A 20,023-nucleotide genomic window follows, 5' to 3' on the forward strand; every position below is an offset into this window, starting at 1 on the left:
GGCGCCTCCGCGCCCTATAGCAAAAAAAAAAAAAAAAACTTCTCCAAAAAAAAAAAATACTCTGAAACAAACAGAAATGCGAACTCTCCTACTCCCCAAGTGCTCCTGAGAGTTTTCAACTCCCAAAGGTACCAAGGGCAGGTTTGCAAGATTCAAACGCACAGGGGCACTTCCGTTTGGTGTCAGCCTACCAAACAGAATAAGGACTTTCCTTTCTCAAAAACCACGAGACCACGGCTTTGACAAAATACCAAGTCAGCGTGGCCTCATTTGAGCGGGCGCCTTTCCTTCTAGGTTTATTTTGACACCTTGGCGCGCAGCTCCACCGCGGCCGTATATGGCGGGGTGTCTTCGGAACCCCCGGGGCGGGCACGACAAGGCAGGGCGCTAACCCGGTCCCCAGCCGACAGCACAACGGCCCAGAGGCAAGGGGACAGTCGCAGCCACAGAACAGCCCCGTGGCCGCCCGCTCCAACATGCACGGACTTCAGCGCCCGCTCACATCTCTCGGAGCCCTGCGGGAAGGAGACACCGGAAGTGCCTCTCCGCGCCCCGGAAGCGACTCGCTGCGGTCGTTGCCTAGGCGACGGGAGCTTCGCAGAGCCGTTGGTCCTGGAGACTGGGCGACCGGAGCTTCGCAGAGACGTTGGTCCTCGAGGTTGGAGTTGGAGTCGTTGAGCCAGTTAGCTATTGCGCCTGGGCGGCCGTCGTCCTCCTCTCGGTTTCTCACCATGTTCTTCTACCTGAGCAAGAAAGTGAGTTTTCCGGGGCGCCCGCGCTCCTCCTCCGCTCCTGCAGGCTGCTGGCGACCCCCCCCCCTTCCCAGCTAGGCGGCTTCCTCTTCCCGCTGCCAACCTTCTCTCCTGGTCCAGCCTCGGCCCTTTTGCGCATCCCAGAGCCCCTGGTTGCCCTTGGCGGAGCCAGCCGCCTTCTCGCACGACTCTCCTGATCCTGCCCACGATACCTCCTTTTGGGTGGCATTACTGAGAGTTTTGAAATTGGAGACACAGGTAGGACTGATGGAATGCGCTGCCCTCTCTCTCCTTTTCCACCTGTTGCTGATCCAGTGGCTGAAATTCTTTGGATCATCACAGGCCTCCGGGCCAAAGAAAAGAAATAGCTAAAGCGTAATCCAAATGTTGTGCTTGGAAAGGGGATATGGACTGGTGATGGGGATTTATATCTCCTTCCCAACCTTAAAAAAAAAAAAAATCCATCAGGTGATTCCCGGTTGGCTTCCACCAACTTCAGTCACTGTCCTTCTCTTGCACACGCGTTCCCTTTCCCAAATGGAAGAGCCCAAGGCAGTGTAGAGAAGCATGCTCATTTTCTTTCTTTCTTTTTTGGAGAGGTTTTTGCTATAGGGCGCGTGTGCTCGCCAGACAGAGAGAGACAAAGAGACAGAAAGCAGGAAATCACCCCCCAGGGGGGATGGCCACGCCGCAATCCCTTCTCCTCCAGTTTCCTCTTGGGATCTTGGGCACGCATGCACACGAGCCCGGCGTGAGTTTAAGCCACCGGGTCCAGGACTCGAACCGTGGTCGACTACGTGGGAGTCCAGCGACATAGCCATTACGCTAACTGCTGGTCCCACCATGCTCATTTTCAAAACAGCTCGCTATTCTGCAAGGCCATCCATTTCCCCTGTGGGAAGATTGTTCTCTCACTTTTTTCTCCTTTAAACTTCCCAACTCATTCTGAAAAGTTGCTGGAGTGGCTGTGGTTGCTTTTTCAGATTGCCATTCCCAATAATGTGAAGCTGAAATGCATATCCTGGAACAAGGACCAAGGATTCATAGCATGTGGTGGTGAAGATGGATTACTGAGAGTTTTGAAATTGGAGACACAGACAGGTAAATAAATGCAAGCCCAAATGTTCGAAACTGATAGGAAATTGGCTGGGGTCATTTGTTCAATGAGATTTACTCATGGTATTTGTCAGTGTGTAGTTCTAATTCTTTTAAAAGGAAAAAGCGAAACTTTTTGTGGTATTTTGCTCGAGTATTTTTGCAGTAAAACTCAGAGAATGTTGCCTATAAACATTAGATGGTGTTTGCTGAAATTATTATTGGAAAATGGAAAAGAATGACGAATGGAAATCAAGTCACTGTGTTGTCTTGTGCTATGCGTCATTATGGTGTTATACTATTAGGATTCTAACAAAAATCATATGAGTCACTTCAGTAAGGTCACATTTTGGCAGATTATTTACAGGTCTGTATCATCCTTTCTGTTTACCAGATATGTTAATGATTATACATGTAGTGTCCAAGACCAGAAAATGGGATATGTTTTACATTTTTCCTAATAGAGCTCCTCTATTTACCGCTGGGTTTCTTTTTCTAGCTCTCTGGAATCATAGTGAACAGTTTCACATTTCTTTAGCCTCCCTACTGTTGCTCTGGATTAGAAAGCTAGATAAGGGAAGGGGTACCAGCAGATGGTATAATGGCCATGTCACTGGACTCCCATGTAGGTGACTGAGTTTCGAGTCCCAGACCTTGTGGCTTAAAACTCACACCGGGCATGTGTGTTCATGCATGCCCAAAATCCCGAGAGGTGAGTGGAAGAGAAGGGATTGTGGTGTGGCCATCCCTTTCGGGGAAGTGGGGGGAGGATGTGTGATTTCTCACTTTCTCTCTCTCTGTCTCTGCCTCTCTGGTGAGCGCCTGCACCCTATAGGAAAAAAAAATCTTTCTCTAAAAAAAAAAAAAGCTAGATAAGGAAATTGGAGTTGGAATCTCAGTTTTGCCACAAGACTACTGATTATCTTTGGGCTCTTTTGTAAAAGGAAAAGGGTTAAACTATGTGACACTTTGGATTCCTTACAGTGTTGCTTCTCACATGTTTTCGGGCACGATCATTGGCTGGCGTGGTTATTCAAATAGATTTCTGGGCTCCACCCCTAGAACAGATGTGGGGCACAAGAATTTGCCCCAGCGTCTAGTGATGCTGGTGTTGCGGGTCCTCAGGCACTACTGAACTCTTGATTTTCTCCTAGTCTCTTCTCTTTTTTTGGCCTAAATTTTAGTTTGTGGTTTCTTATTTACATTTAATCATTGTACATATTCACAGCATACATTATGGTTTTCTCCCCCCTCACCTACCCCCCTTGAACACTGGCTCTAGCGTCCACAGTTACTCTCCATGCTTTTTAAATACCTTCTAGTCTTTCAGTTTCTGCTGTAAAGTGCAGACATTCGGTACATATTAATTGAGGACACACAATGCCTCTCTGTCATAGTCTGGCTTACTTCACTTAGCATTACATCTTCCATATTTGTCTACTTCCTCCGAGTCTCTTCTTTGAGTTCTTTCCATTTCAGCAAATACCTTCTGAGCAGATCTCGATTTGAACAACTCATTTGCTCAAGTTGGAAACTGTGTATTTTCCCTTCTAAATATCACCTCCATCAATGATCCTGTTGCTTCTCTCTCCAAAGTACACCTCGATGCTTCCTGCCCCTTTGTTTCCCCTCTTATGTCTCTAGCTCCAGCTATCATTTCTCACCCAGACTGCAGTGAGAATCAGTTTCCTTCCTTCTATTTCCTCTTGCCTCTTCCTAGTCATTCTTAACACTAACCAGTGTGCTCTTTTTAATAAAAATACCAGATTATGACATTTCCCTGCTGAAAAGTTTTTGACGGGGTGATGGTGTGGTCTGCAGTTGCTTGTGGCACAGTGTGAGGGTGATGACCCTGCCTCTGTTTGAGGTGAAATCTCTTGCTTTTCCTGACGCCACTGCCAAGACCTCTGTCTGCTGCCTTTTTGAGAGGATATAAAGATCCCTGAAAGAAAAATTAAGACCAGAGAAAAGTATTGAGGGCCATATGAGCTGGCTGCAGCTATCTCCACAGTTCTCTGGGGACTGCAGATGGTAAGAATGCCTAAACCTTCCAGTGTGCTCAGGACAAAAGTGACCAGAAATACCAGGTCAGGAGTTTGTAACTGTGCCCATGGGTGTGTTTGGAGTCTCCTGCAGTCATTCGTACAGATAGGCAAGGCAACCAGGTGATCCTGCCAGGGAGTCTGGAGAACATAGTTCCCTCTCCTTCTCAGAACTCCCCTCTTCCAGTGTGGAAGAAAAGCCTTCCGTATATGCTGATTTGGTATCAGACTTATCGTGCTGTATATAATAGGGATTTCTCTTGGAATTGGGCTGCTCACTACTTTTATGAATACAAACAGATAAGCTTTTCTAAGAGAAGGTTTCTCAAGAGTTAATGAGCTTGGTTACCGGTGTTCTTGGCAGGCTCCTCCATTCTCCTTGTACCTTTCACTCTCTTATCACACGTTAATCTTTTAAAATACTTCTTTGGACTTTTGGGGAAACTTTGGATCATTGGAATTATGTGTTTTGGTCTGAAATTCTTCTTCATGGGTTTAAAATGCTTTTTTTATTGGTGTCTTCTTTCACTTGACCTTTTAAATCCAAGAGTTACTGTTATGTACTGTTAAAAGATTTATATCATAGATATTTGTTCACATGCTTGTTTGATTTTTGTCACTTTATTGGCTGTGTGGAATTTTGTGATATAACTAGATGAAATCTTGGGATATTGCTGACTTTATCGCATTTAAAACTTTTTTTTTTTTTTGCCACCTGAGAACTTTCATATAGATTTTATGAATATTTTTTGCATGATGAAATCATTTTGAGGTTGGCATCAGCAGAAGATGTGCTCAGATGTGTATGATATCTGTTCAGTAAGTCAAGGTGAATTTTAACGTCTGTCCTCATCTGTCAGCATGTATCTTGTGAAGAGTAGCTTACCTTATGGTTTAACAGAGAAAATGGGTCTCCTGTGCAGTACTATGATTTTAGACCATATATAAAAAAGATTGGGCTTCATTTTTTTTTTGGAGAGATTTTCACTGTAGGGCGCGTGCGCTCGCCAGACAGACAGAGAGACATAGAGACAGAAAGCGAGAAATCACCCCCCAGGGGGAATGGCCATGCCACAATCCCTTCTCCTCCATTCTCCTCTCGGGATCTTGGGCACGCACACACACGTGCCCGGAGTGAGTTTTAAGCCACCAGGTCCGGGACACGAACCGCGGTCGACTACGTGGGAGTCCAGCGACATAGCCATTACGCTAACTGCTGGTTCCCAAGATTGGGCTTCTTCATCACACCTGCAGGTGTATTAGGTCTTGTAAACCAGTAGGATCACTTCTCACTAATTTTACTTGGTTATGGTGACTATTACCAAAGGTATTAGAATGGATTTTGCAGTGCTAGAAGTTAAGAAAAATGTTTACATCAAATATTTTTAGGATATGTTAGAAAAATAATGTTTGACCTTGTTAGACAATAATGTCAACTTAATGTATATATCAGCAACATTCATTTTATCTTAATTGTTTGTTGGACAACTGCAGTGTTCAACTGTGCATATTACAAATCATTCTTACAGATTCTTAAGATTATCATAGAATTTGTAGTTTTAAGTGAAAGTTTTAAATGCTCTATTTTAAATGCAACAATCTGATTTACTAAGTGAAGATTAATTTATTGAAATAACTTTTTTTTTTTTTTTTTGGAGAGGTTTTTGCTATAGGGTGCATGCGCTCGCCAGAGAGAGACAGAGAGACAGCGAGAAATCACTCCCCAGGGGGGATGGCCATGCTGCAATCTCTTCTCCTCCATTTTCCTCTTGGGATCTTGGGCACGTACGCACACGTGCCTGGCGTGAGTTTAAGCTACCGGGTCCGGGACTCGAACCGTGGTCGACTACGTGGGAGTCCAGTGACATAGCCATTACGCTAACTGCTGGTCCCTTGAAATAACATTTTAAGGTTGTATTATTTGGGGTTGGCAGGTGGCATGGTAGTTAAGTGCGTTAGACTCCTACATGACCCAATGCAGTTCAAGTCTCGGACCTGGTGGCTTGTTTTCTCACTTTCCTTTTTTTTTTTTTTTCTCTCTCTCTCTCCTGCTCTTGCTCTCACTCTGTCCCTCTTTGGTCAAATTAAAATAAAGAAAGAAAGAAAGTAAAATAAAATAATTTTTAAAATATTGTATTATTCTCTATAGGATATTAGTAATCAAGGAAAATAAAGACAGTCTTTTTGTTTTTAGAGAGTTTTTTTGTTATAGGGTGTGTGTGCTCACCAGAGAGACAGGAGAGACAGAGAGACAGAAAGCAAGAAATCTGGGGGGAATGGCCATACCGCAACCCCTTTTCCTCCATTCTCCTCTTGGGATCTTGGATACGCAAGCACAGTGTGAGATTTAAGCTGCAGGATCTGAGACTCAAACTTTGATTGACTACATGGGAGTCCAGTGATGTAATCATTATGCCATCTGTTGGTTCCAATAAAGGCAGTTTTAAAAAATCTTTGCTGGTCCAGCCGGCTCGCTCCGACCCCGAGTCGCTCCGCCCCAGCGCAGCTCGGAGACCCTCGGCGTCCCTGCAAAAAAAAAGGATGCTGCGCACGGGACCGGCTCTGCTGTCGGTGCGTAAATTCACGGAGAAACATGAGTGGATAACAACAGAAAACGGTATTGGAACAGTGGGAATCAGCAATTTTGCACAGCTTTGGGAGATGTTTATTGTAGTCTGCCTGAAGCTGGGACAAAACTGAACAAACAAGAATTATTATCATTATTTTTCATTTTGACTAGAGAGAAACAAAGTGAGAAAGTACGTCGCCAGGCCCACAACTCGAACTGTGGTCTGCTGGATCCGAAGTGCTCAACTTCACAGTTCAAGGAGTTCAGCACCTTTAACCACCATGTCACCAGCCAGCACTCAGAACTTGGTTTTAGATCCTGGGCCCACAAGTTACCAGCCCTATGGCTTTGGGGAAAATTACTGAATTTAGGTCTCAGGTGTAAGTTAGGATACCTACCTTATAGACTCGTTAAGGATTAAATGAGTGTAATGTCCAGCATAAAATAAGTGAAATGCATTGATTGTTAAGTGTACAATTTAATGAAACATTTTTTTGGGGGAGAGGTTTTTGCTGTAGGGTGTGTGCATTTGCCAGAAAGACAGAGAGAGAGAGAGAGAGAGAACGAGAGAGAGAGAGAGAGAGAAAGCGAGAAATCACCCCCCAGGGAGGATGGGCCATACCACAATCCCTTCTCTTCCATCTTCTCTCAGGATCTTGAGCACACACGCATGCATACGTGCCCAGCGTGAGTTTGGGCCACTGGGTCCGGGACACGAACCGCGGTTGACTACATGGGAATCCAGCGACATAGCCATTACTCCAACTGCTGGTCCCCGTTTTAATGAATTTTAAAAAATGTATCCACCTGTGAAAATGTTCTCAATCAAATCTCTTCTTTGATTTCTACACCATATATTAGTTTTACCTATTTAACTTTGTATAAAAGGAAGCACACAGTATGTTTTCTATCTGGCTGCTTTTTGTGTAATACCATGATTTTAAGATCCATTCATATTGAGTGATAAGTAGTTTATTCTTTTTTGTTACTAACTGCTGTTCCATTGTGTGAATATAAAACATCTTTATTCTATTTTGTTGATAGATTTTTGTGTTTCTAGTTTTTGGCTATTATGAATAAAACCACTCATAATGTAAAAAAAAAATCTTTAAAAGTTTTCATTGCACTTTAGATAAAATCTAAGAATTCTTATTGTTTTCTTCAAAGACATTAAAATTTTTCCCGTGCCTGACCCTCTAGCCTCATCTTAGGCCATAGGCCTTTTTCAGTTAGTTGAAGGCTCTAAATTTCTTTTCTTTTCTTTTTTTTTTTTTTTTTTTTTGGGGGTTTTTTCCTTGGGGGGCGGGAGACAGACAGAGAGAGACAGAGAGACAGAAAGCGAGAAATCACCCCCTGGGGGGATGATCATGCTGCAATCCCTTCTCCTCCATTTTCCTCTCGGGATCTTGGCATAAGTTTTAAGCCACCAGGTCCAGGACGCGAACCGTGGTCGACTACATGGGAGTCCAGCGACATAGCCATTAAGCTAACTGCTGGTTCCCAGAAGGCTCTAAATTTCTACTTCATATTCCTAGCCTGGAATACTCATCTGTTCCCCAGCCTTGCCTGGCTATCTCCAGTTTACCTCTTAGTCTCAGAAAATATGTTTGGTTCAAAGAGCCTTCCCTGGTTCCTCCTCTAGTCTATATTAAGCCTCTTCTGTTGCATAATAAAATTTCCAGTTCATAATTACATTTATGTGTGTGTGTGTGTATATATATGTATATATATATATATATATATTTACTATCTGTCCTCTCAGATTATAAGCTCTCTGAAGGTAGTAGAGAAGTGACCGTTATTATGTTTTAAGACAAGATTCTTCTGTCTCAGCCTTCCAGCTGGGACTACTGGGGTGTACCACTGTGCGTGCCTTTTTTTTTTTTTTTAGACCAGGTCTTGTTAGTTGCCCGGCTGACCTTGAGCTCATTACCCGTGTACCTTGGCTTCCAGTCTCTGAGAAGATAGCTGCACCTCCTCATCCTTCAAGGCCTCCCATGTGGTTCCAGTCTATAGAACACAGTATCTTAGCAGTATGCCACACTTCATTTTGGCCTGATTCCTAGTAAGCTTTAGAGTTTTTGAGTGATTGGGTTGTTGGGAAAGTCATGATGCATTCTTCTATGTTTTTCTATGCAAAAATGTGTATGACTTTTCCCATAACCCAGTATATATCATAACTATTGCTATTTGTGTTCTTTTGGGAAAGAATAAGTAACAATAATAATTATTGACATATTTAACATATTTAATAAACAATATTCTTTTATACATATTGCTTTATTTTACAGAATAATTATCTTTGCAGGGGGCATGTATTGTTCATGTTGGCACCATGGAAACAATAGGTGAGAATGAGGCAAACTTAAAAAATTACTCTGTATCTTCTAGGAATACAGAAGAAACCAAGAGACCAAAGTCTTATCATCTGTTATTTTTACATATTTAACATTTTATTTTCAGATGATGCAAAATTGAGAGGTCTTGCAGCTCCTAGTAACCTTTCTATGAATCAGACTCTTGAAGGTCATAGTGGTGAGTCATACAATTTTTTTCAGTCATGTTTGAGTAGTGTTGTCTTTAGATATTTGGAAACCACTTAATGTAGAACTATCAACATTTTAAATAATGGTGATATTTAAAGTAATTTCTATTGCGTCATAATTTATAGTAGCCATTAATGATGATTTATAATGACTTAAATTAATGATTTAATGATTCAAACATCTTCAGTAAATCTGAAAAAGTGCTATTATATAGTAAAAAAATTGGAGTTTATCTATGATTTTATATATTACTATATCACCCTTTTTAAGAATCCATCATATGATTCCAGATTAAGAGAGCTAACATAACCAAATGCATTGTATGATCCTAGACTGTATCTTGGAATGAGGTTGACAACTCTGTAAGGGATGTTATTAGGACAATCGGTGAAGTTTGAACATGGACTATGTATTAGATAATATTGTATCCGTGTTAGATCTTCTAATTCATAATATGCTTATGAACAGGACTGTCCTTGTTCATAAGAAATATACACTAAAGTGTTTAGGGATAAAGAAATAAAAATAAAGAAATGATTTTCATAATGAGGTTAAATATATACTCCAGAGTGTGTTACTAACAGAATGGAAAACAAGGTGGATTATGGGATAAAACGAACCAAAACAAATACCCCCCCAAGAGAGACAAGTACCCTTGATGGTGTACCTTGGACATCATCATCCTTGGGAGTCAGGCCAATTGGGTAAAAATGCTTGTTTGTTTCCATCGTCAGATATAAGGCCCCAGTGTGTGTCTTTGCTGTCATGAAACAGGAATATATGTTAAATAAACAGTATTATGTGTTGTTGTAGAAAGCTGATGACACCAATGACTTCATCCTAGGAATTTTTTGAGTAGCATGAAAGACTAGATAATTGCACAGGAGTTTTTTTTTTTTAAAGAGATTTTTGCCATTATGGTTGATAAACATGCATGATTAAGCCACTATGCAGTTTATTCTAGGTGGGAAACCACATTTAGTATGTTGTGATGATGCTCAGGGAATGATTGTAAATTAATAAAAAAAATTTTCAGAAGAAAAAAAAAAGCATTAAAAATACCTATCTGATGACTGCAGTAAGCTATATAGCCCTAGCTAGGTGCTACTTTATAGTATGTTCATTCTATTCACTGAGGTTAATGCCTAAAGTCAGACTTGTGTTCATGGATATGTATATATCAGCTGTGCTTGCTATCGAAAATATTTAAATTTATTAAGATATTTAGTGAAACAATAAAATGGGGGAGGCATAGAAAGCAACAATAGATAACCAGACACACTGTGGGAGGAGAGGGGAGATGGCAGAGAGTGCGATAGGGAACCAAGGATGAGAAAAAAGACAAAATATACAAGAAACAAGAAATGGAAAATTATTTGTTAACAGTAACACAGATGTTGATGTGCTTGATTGAGCCAATATACAGTGTATTCTGAATGGAAAAATCTCATTTTATATGCTATAATGATGTGCAGTGAATGAATGTAAATAAAAAGAAGCGTAAAAAACTTATATAAAAAAAGAGGTTTTTGCCTTAGGTGCCAGAGAGCAAGGGGGAGAGAGAGACAGTAAGAGGGAAAGTGAGAGATCACCCTCTAGAGGTGTTGGCCGTGCCACAGTCCCTCCTCCTCCATTCTCCTGAGATGAGTACGTGCGCATGTGCACCTGACGTGAGTTTCAAGCCACTGGGTCCAAGACTGGAACTGTGGTTGGCCATGTGGGAGTCCAGTGACGTAACCACTATGCCTTTTGCTGGCCCTGGAGCTGTATTGACCTTAATGAGATCTTGGTGTTTATTTATATGATATATACATTTGAAATGAATCAAAGCCTTTTTTAAGTTTCTAAATGATGTTCTAGGTTCTGTTCAAGTTGTAACATGGAATGAACAATATCAGAAGCTGACCACCAGCGATCAGAATGGTCTTATCATTGTCTGGATGTTATATAAAGGTACATTGGGGGCCTTATTTAATCTTTCACAAGTTAGAGTCTGGATCACAGTATATCACAGTATTTTGATAGGGAAAATAACATTGCTGGGATAGGCCCCTTTTAACCAAGAACAGAAATTCATCCTGATCTACAATGATGATAGGAGGAGACGTCAATAAGTTCATGGAAAAATGAGTTAAAGTTTGAGTTTATTTCAGTACAGAAAAATTTCAGAATTCATGCATAGTTTTCTTATACATAATACATATATTCCATGAGATTTTTAAGTTGCCTCATATTTCTGGATTTATTACTCTACACTTTATTTCCTTTGAACTGCAATCGTGTATTGTAAATTAGGTGATTGTTGGCTATCTCCAAAATAAATTTAGACTTTCAGTATTAGAATAGTTTCTACTTGAGATAGATCTATTTTCTCCTATATTTCTAATAAGAATTAGTTCCCATATGACCATTGGCTAGAATTTGTTCAGTAGATGAAAATATATAAAGACGTCAAAGGCAATAGTTCATTTCTGCATTGGGCCAGCCTGCTTCCTTTTCTGTCATGGATACAGATTTCATCTCAGCTCTGACTGCTGGCTCACATTTTCTACCTCTTGTCTGTAAGAGACAGAGAGTGAGAGCACTAACTTAAATGCATCACTGTTACCAGAAAAACAACTGATAATACATCTTCTGAGGCTTATGGCCATCATCTTCAAGCGGGAGAGTGCTTTAGTTCATGAGTGCCATTTTGAAAGGTTCAGAGGAGGCCATATTTTTTTTAGACGTTTTTGCCTTAGGGTGTGTGAGCTCGCCAGGTGAGAGAGAGAGAGGGAAAGTGAGAAATCGCCTGTGGAGCTGTATTGACCTTAATGAGATCTTGGTGTTTATTTATATGATATATACATTTGAAATGAATCAAAGCCTTTTTTAAGTTTCTAAATGATGTTCTAGGTTCTGTTCAAGTTGTAACATGGAATGAACAATATCAGAAGCTGACCACCAGCGATCAGAATGGTCTTATCATTGTCTGGATGTTATATAAAGGTACATTGGGGGCCTTATTTAATCTTTCACAAGTTAGAGTCTGGATCACAGTATATCACAGTATTTTGATAGGGAAAATAACATTGCTGGGATAGGCCCCTTTTAACCAAGAACAGAAATTCATCCTGATCTACAATGATGATAGGAGGAGACGTCAATAAGTTCATGGAAAAATGAGTTAAAGTTTGAGTTTATTTCAGTACAGAAAAATTTCAGAATTCATGCATAGTTTTCTTATACATAATACATATATTCCATGAGATTTTTAAGTTGCCTCATATTTCTGGATTTATTACTCTACACTTTATTTCCTTTGAACTGCAATCGTGTATTGTAAATTAGGTGATTGTTGGCTATCTCCAAAATAAATTTAGACTTTCAGTATTAGAATAGTTTCTACTTGAGATAGATCTATTTTCTCCTATATTTCTAATAAGAATTAGTTCCCATATGACCATTGGCTAGAATTTGTTCAGTAGATGAAAATATATAAAGACGTCAAAGGCAATAGTTCATTTCTGCATTGGGCCAGCCTGCTTCCTTTTCTGTCATGGATACAGATTTCATCTCAGCTCTGACTGCTGGCTCACATTTTCTACCTCTTGTCTGTAAGAGACAGAGAGTGAGAGCACTAACTTAAATGCATCACTGTTACCAGAAAAACAACTGATAATACATCTTCTGAGGCTTATGGCCATCATCTTCAAGCGGGAGAGTGCTTTAGTTCATGAGTGCCATTTTGAAAGGTTCAGAGGAGGCCATATTTTTTTTAGACGTTTTTGCCTTAGGGTGTGTGAGCTCGCCAGGTGAGAGAGAGAGAGGGAAAGTGAGAAATCGCCTGCCAAGGGGGATGGCCATACCTCGGTCCCTTCTCCATTCTCCTCCTAGGATGTTGGGCATGCGTACACATGCGCGTGGTGTGAGTTTTAAGTCACTGGGTCTAGGACTCAGCTGTGGTTGGCCATGTGGGAGTTCAGTGATGTAACTGCTACGCCATCTGCTGGCCCCCAGAGGATGCCATTTAAAATTCTTAATTAAAGAATATGCTGTAGTACTCTAATTAAAAAGAAAAGTGTATGTGTATATACGTTTGTGCAGGTGTAAAATGTGAATGTACAATAGATTGGAGCAAACTTTGGCTGTTTCCAAGTTTAGTCTTCTCTGGGCCTCAGTCCTAATTCTAATGCCCTGTTCTTTTTCAAATTATATGATTATTTGGTGGCTGCAGGCACGAGTTCCCTGGGCCAGAATGTATGAAAACCTTTAAAAGGATACAAAAACATGAGGTCAGCAGGTGGTGTGGTGTTGAGGTGCTGGACTCTCACATGGCTGACCATAGTTCAAGTCCCAGACCTGGTGGCTTGCTTTCTCACTTTCTCTCACTCTTTGTCTCTGGTGAATCTACGTGCCTTATAGCAAATTTAAAAATAAAAGTAAAAATAATAAATGAAACTAAGGAAATAATTATTTTTCTTTTCTTTTCTTTTCTTTTTTTTTTTTTTTTTGCCTATAGGGCGAATGTGGTTGCCAGGAAGACAGAGAGATAGAAAGTGAGAAATCACCCCCCAGGGGGTATGGCCATGCTGCAATCCCTTCTCCTCTGTTCTCCTCTTGGGATCTTGGGCACGTATGCACATGAGCCCAGCATGAGTTTAAGCCATTGGGTCCGGAACGTGAACTGCGGTCCACTACTACATGGGAGTTCAGTGACATAGCCATTACGCTAACTGCTGGTCCCAATAATTCTTTTTTTTTTTTTTTTGTGAGGTTTTTGCTATAGGGTGCATGTGCTCGCCAGACAGAGAGAGACATAGAGACAGAAAGCGAGAAATCACCCCCCAGGGGGGATGGTCTCGCTGCAGTCCCTTCTCCTCCATTCTCCTCTCGGGATCTTGGGCACGCACGCACACGTGCCTGGCATGAGTTTTAAGCTACCGGGTCCGGGTCGTGAACTGCGGTCGACTACATGGGAGTCCAGTGACATAGCCATTACGCTAACTGCTGGTCTCCCAATAATTCTTTTTTAAAAAAGATACAAAAGCAAAAGGGAAAAGTCACGATGTATTTTCTGTGCAAAAATGAGTCATGACTTTCCTGATGACAGAAAACTAATGTGGATAATATGAACTGATGAAGAGTTTTTTTCAAGTAATCTTAGAGTTTTATCTAATATGCTGTATTTAATGTGCTTATATTAATCATTGGGGAGTTTATGCATACATATTAAGTTATTATTGTTATTCTGGTATTTTATTGGTTGTTGTCTGAAGTGTATTGTTTAAGTAAGAGAAGTTAGACTTTTCAGAAAAATCAGTTGTTTTGTCCCTGTAAAAGAAGATGAAGTTTTAGTTTTAATTGACAGGAAAAAGGAAAAAGAGAGAAAGAAGGAATAAAAGAAAAGAGAGAGACTTTTTAAAATGAGTCATTTATTTAATTTTGTTTATTATTATTATTTTAATTTGCTCAACAGAGAGAGACAGAGAGAGAGAGAGGACAAGTGAGATAGCAAGTCGCCAGGTCTAGGACTCACACCATAGTCAGTCATATGGGAGTCAAGTGCCCCAATCACCATGCCACCTGCTGGCTGGAGAGGGATTTTTTTTGGTGTGTGTTTTCTGTGTGATCTTTGAAGCATTTATTAGTCAAGGCCTAAGTTAATTATGCATTTTTTTCCACTGGATTTGAAGGCGTGTACATTTTTTTAATTTTAAGAATTATTAATTTAATTTTATTTATTATCATTATTTAAAAAAAATTTGCCATAGGGCACAAGTGCTCATGAAAGAGAGAGAAAGGATGAAAGTAAGCTTCCAGGTTCAGGACTTGAACCACAGTTGGCAACGTGGGAGTCTAGAACTTTAGCCGTCGCTTCATCCGCTGAGTTAGATTTGAAGGTGTGATCGTTTAGTGTCTCTGGTTGTAGAAAGCTTTGCAATTATTTATTCCACAGTGTACATTATGAAATATTTTTAAGTTCTAGGTATCATTTAATAAATGTAAAAGTTTCAGCCTATACTTTTTCAATTTGTGAAACAGGCTCTTGGTATGAAGAGATGATCAACAATAGAAATAAATCTGTGGTTCGAAGCATGAGCTGGAATTCTGATGGACAGAAGATCTGCATTGTATATGAAGACGGAGCCGTGATAGTTGGTTCAGTGGACGGTAACTTAGATCAGTGTTTGCTGACGTTTTATCTTTAGAGATTTAAGTTAATTATCATTCTGATTAGAAAATAGATATCAAAAGAGAAAAAGGTTGATATACAATTTCATAACATTTGAGAACTACCTTCTGGTTCTGATCATTTTGTTAAGTACATTCAAGAAAAAAATGCATTATTTTTTGATTTCCCAAGGTGGCATGAAAAAAGTGAATTTTTTGGTATTATTTTAAAAATCTGCCTAATAACATAATTTATATTGGTAGGTTATATAAATATGTAGACTTTAGTTTCAAAAAGTATATAGAATTATAACCATCTATGGTCATTTAGTAGAACTGAGCATGTCATTGTTAATTGTATTTTATAGCTTTCGAATCTATGTCTTTCAAATTCTAGTACACAGATAAAACTAGGCCTTCTGAGAGTCTTCACTTTGTTTTAATGTGAAATTCTAGCTACAGAGTAAGGATTTATTTTAAAATAATTTTTATTTCACATATTTACATATGCATGTAACTTCACATGGTTAGCAAATGTTTCTGAGAGCCTATAAAACAACAGCTGGGAACTAAGGATGCAACAGTGAAAAATATTGCAGACCTGGGTCAGGAGCGATGGATGAGTAACCACTGATAATACCATGTGATAAGTGCTAAGGTAGGGAAACCACAGGCATACGTAGAGATACCACCTACTGTAGACTGAAGCGTCCTGAAGGAAGTGACATCTGCTGAGGCATTAGCCACTGGGTAGGGTGGTATGCAGAATGTCTCAGGCCTAAGAAGTAGCATTTGAGGAGGTCCAGACGGGTTAGACCTAAGATAGCCATGTCTGGGACATTGAAAGAAGTTGATTGTATAGTATTAAAGGTGGAGAGTGGTATGCAGTGAAACTAGAGAGTTAAACAGAAGCCAGATCATGCAGATTATGAGTTATAGTAAGGAGTCTCTACTTACCTCTGAAGCATTGGGAAGCCAATGAGAGGCCTTAGAATCAATGTAATCAGATTTGATTTTTTTCTTTTTATTTGTAAAGTTTATTATATATCTCAGATTAGTGTATACTCATAAGATAATGCTGATTTTAATAATAGGTACTTATTTAAAAATTGAATTTTACTTCAAGGGCAATTCCTTTTTTTTTGGAGAGGTTTTTGCTACAGGGTGCGCGTACTCACCAGAGAGACAGACAGAAAGAAAGAAAGCGAGAAATCACCTCTGGGGAGATGGCCACGCCGCAATCTCCTCCCCTCCATTCTCCTCTCAGGATCTTGGGTACGCACGCACACATGCCCAGCGTTAGTTTAAGCCACCAGGTCCGGGACTTGAACCGCGATCAACTACAAAGGCGACATAGCCATTATGCTAACTGCTGCTCCCAAGGGCAATTCCTCTTGATAATAATCACAGAGATTATTAACAGCTTCATGGACACCTTGTCCGACAGATTTTACTTTTTTTTTTTTTTTTTGAGAGATTTTTGCTATAGGGGGTGCATACCCTTGCCAGAGAGACAGACAGAAAGTGAGAAATCGCCCCCTGGGGGGATAACCACACCACAATCCCTTCTTCTCTAGTTTCTTCTTGCAATTTTGGGCACATATGCACAGTGTGAGTTTGAAGCCACTGGGTCTAGGAATCGAACCTTTGTCGACCATGTAGGAGTCCAGTGACGTAACCATTATGCCATCTTCTGATCCCAGATTTGACCTTTTGAGACACTTCTGTATTCACAATATGAAGAACAGAGAAAGAAACGAGTTTTAGTGGTGAGTCAGTTAGGAAATGGCTATGGTAATTGAGGCACAAGATAATATTTGATGGTAGCCTGAATGACAAGGCAATGGAGATAAGTAGAGAGAGACAAACAGGCATCCCAAAGGAATCTTCATGCTGTGACCCACCCTCTGCCTCAGCTGGCCCAGATCATGGGCTTGGGCTTGTGCCTGGTGTTTACAAGGAGGCCTCCAGACATGAAGCAGGGACCTTTCTAGGTGGGTCTATCTCCACAGAGCACTGGTTACTGCTGAGCCACTGGCTGGCCCTTTGTTATTTTGTGGAGGGCGGGTGGCAGTGATGGCTTTGAAGAGGAATAGATCTGGGTATGTCTAAATGCTTCTCAGAGAGCGCCTGGCGAGAAGAGTTTAACAAGAAAGAAAGAATGAGAATAATCAATAGAGGGAGATCTTTGCAAAGCTAGAAGGGACTTGATAGAGAATAAGGTAGAGATTGGTCTTAGATATGGATCTGGTTGGGAAGATTCTAGTTTTTTGTATTAGAGGGCAAAGCAGAAAGGGTAAGTGTGGATTCAGTTGTGTTATGAATGGTTGAAGGTTGAAATGAAGGATTCCTTTTCTAGGGGCTTCTGTTGTATTTCCCATCCAAAGTAGGAGGTGGGCTCATTTGCTACTTGAGTGAAATCCTGCCCCAGCATTCAGAAGAGAGGACACAAATTTGAAACAGATGCTGTTTCAAATATCTTGTAGGCGGGAACCAGCAGTTAGCGTAATGGCTATGTCGCTGGACTCCCACGTAGTTGACTGCGGTTCGCGTCCCAGACCCGGTGGCTTGAAACTCACGCCGGGCGCGTGTGCGTGCGTGCCCAAGATCCCGAGAGAAGAATGGAGGAGAAGGGATTGCGGTGTGACCATCCCCCCTGGGGGGTGATTTCTCACTTTCTGTCTCTATGTCTCTCTCTGTCTGTCTGGCGTATGTATATATATATCTTGTAGGATATTTGGCACATACAGGTGCTCAATATTTATAGACTGAATGACTGCATGAATGCTGTGAAGAATGTGAGAGCCCTTGGGGCCAGTAGTTAACATAATGGCTATGTCGCTGGACTCCCATGTAACTGACCACAGTCTTGAGTCCTGGACCCGGTGACTTAAACTCACGACGGGAGTTTGTGTGTGCGTGCCCAAGATCCTGAGAGGAGAATGGAGGAGAAGAAATTGCGGCGTGGCCATCTTCCCTGGGGGGTGATTTCTCACTTTCTATCTCTCTGTCTCTGTCTTTCTGGTGAGTGCATGTGCCCTATAGCAAAAAAAAAAGAAAAAAAAGAATGTGAGAGCCCTTTAGGGAAATAGAGATTCTGTAAGTGGATGTTAGAGATCATCACCTTTTAATAATTATGTTTATGTTTTGTTTTAGGGAATCGGATTTGGGGGAAAGACCTGAAGGGTATACAGCTATGCCATGTAGCATGGTCCACAGACAGTAAAGTCTTACTTTTCGGAATGGCAAATGGGGAAATACACATTTATGATAACCAAGGAAATTTTATAGTAAGTATATATTCATAAATTTTTTCTTTTAGAATTAATTTTTATTTATTATTATTTATTTAATTTGCTATAGGGCATGTGTGCTCACCAGAGAAAGGCAGAGAGAGAGAAAGAGAGAGAGAAGGAAAATGAGAAAGCAAGCCACCAGGTCCAAGATTTAAACTGCTGTTGGCCATGTGGGAGTGCGATGCCTTAACCACCACACACTTGCTGGCTCCTATATTCATTAATTTTATTTATATAATTTTACATGGCTATTTTATATATCATTCATATATATATACACACACATTTATTATAATAATTGGTATAATCAAAATCTTCAACTCAGTTTTTTTCTCTAATCATCTAATTTTTTTTTTTTTAAATAAGTTTGTTTAAACAAGACACTTGAAGGGAAAACTATCTAGGATTCCTTTTTTTTTTCTTTAAGAGTAATTTACCCCTATGTAAAGACAGATTGCCCTACGTGTGACAGCTACATACAAAAATGTTTTAAAATTGTCCTTGATAGTACAATGATAAAACAAAAACATTAAAATTCTCCACTCAACCAAGGTATGCAAGGATTTTTATGTTGTTGGGTTTCTTTTTTTTTTTGTTCTTAAAACAGTGAGAACAAAATGACTTACTGGAATATAAAGATAAGAGCTGAATGAGCTTGTCGCTAATGGAAAAACATTAGTGGCAAAGTTTTCACAGAACCAGTATTTTTTCCCCATCCCATTTCCATTTGATGTCAGTCAAAATGTAACCATTGGCCAATTAGTTAAAAAATGCGACATGCTTGTGCACATGCACCAGTTTCTCTATGTACAATAAAGGAGCGGGGAAGGGAACATGAAAGAATGGGAAAACTCTACTGTAGCAATCAGGGTGTCGTGTCGTTAAAGCAAATTTCGTTTTCTAATTGAGAGTGGATTCTTGGTCTGTAAGAACAGTTTCAGAATAAAGTAGCAGGTTCCCTTTTTAGTAGACCCCTCCTGTCTGCTGTTGGAACACGTCAAGTGTATCTTCATCCTCCATTTCTGACTGTGCAGGTGTGTCTGTTTCTTAGATCAGCTGCCCATCGAATTGGAATATGATCTGCCTCATTGGCAAACCCGGTCGTTGGGACCAGGAGTTAGCGCAATGGTTATGTTGCTGAGCTCCCATGTAGTCGACTGCGGTGCAAGTCCCAGACCTGGTGGCTTAAACTCATGCCGGGCACATGTGCGTGCGTGCCCAAGATCCCAAGAGGAGAATGGAGGAGAAGGGATTGTGGCGTGGCCATTCCCCCGGGGTGTTATTTCTCACTTTCTGTCTCTCTGTCTCTCTCTGTCTTTCTCATGAGTGCATGCTCCCTATAGCAAAAAACAAACAAACAAAAAAAACACAACTCTCCAACAAACCCTGTTGTTCACAATAGGCTTTCATTAGGTTACTAAGTAGTGTATGCTTCTCACTCTTAAAATGCACCACAGAACCATCATGCCCGACTACCTTCAAATTAATATGGTCGTTGTTCTCAGTCTTTTTTTTTGTTTGTTTGTTTTTTTGTACAGGGTGTGTGTGCTTGCCAGAGAGACAGAGAGAG

The 20,023-nt window shown here is 40.6% G+C and overlaps 1 protein-coding gene across 1 annotated transcript in view; it reads left to right on the forward strand.

Moving 5' to 3' along the window:
• Positions 1-588: 588 nt before the first annotated feature.
• The window catches only part of WDR35 (WD repeat domain 35), a 101,433-nt gene continuing 81,998 nt past the window's right edge, over positions 589-20,023 (forward strand). The window contains 6 exon segments of the mRNA XM_014583870.2: positions 589-755; positions 1,736-1,853; positions 8,922-8,993; positions 10,865-10,957; positions 15,029-15,157; positions 18,314-18,447. Of these exon segments, the coding sequence (XP_014439356.1) occupies positions 732-755; positions 1,736-1,853; positions 8,922-8,993; positions 10,865-10,957; positions 15,029-15,157; positions 18,314-18,447 (570 nt within the window). The 5' untranslated portion in view covers positions 589-731.

The sequence above is a fragment of the Tupaia chinensis genome, unplaced genomic scaffold, assembly GCF_000334495.1.
Source record: "Tupaia chinensis unplaced genomic scaffold, TupChi_1.0 Scaffold144952_1, whole genome shotgun sequence".
Classification (NCBI taxonomy): domain Eukaryota; kingdom Metazoa; phylum Chordata; class Mammalia; order Scandentia; family Tupaiidae; genus Tupaia; species Tupaia belangeri.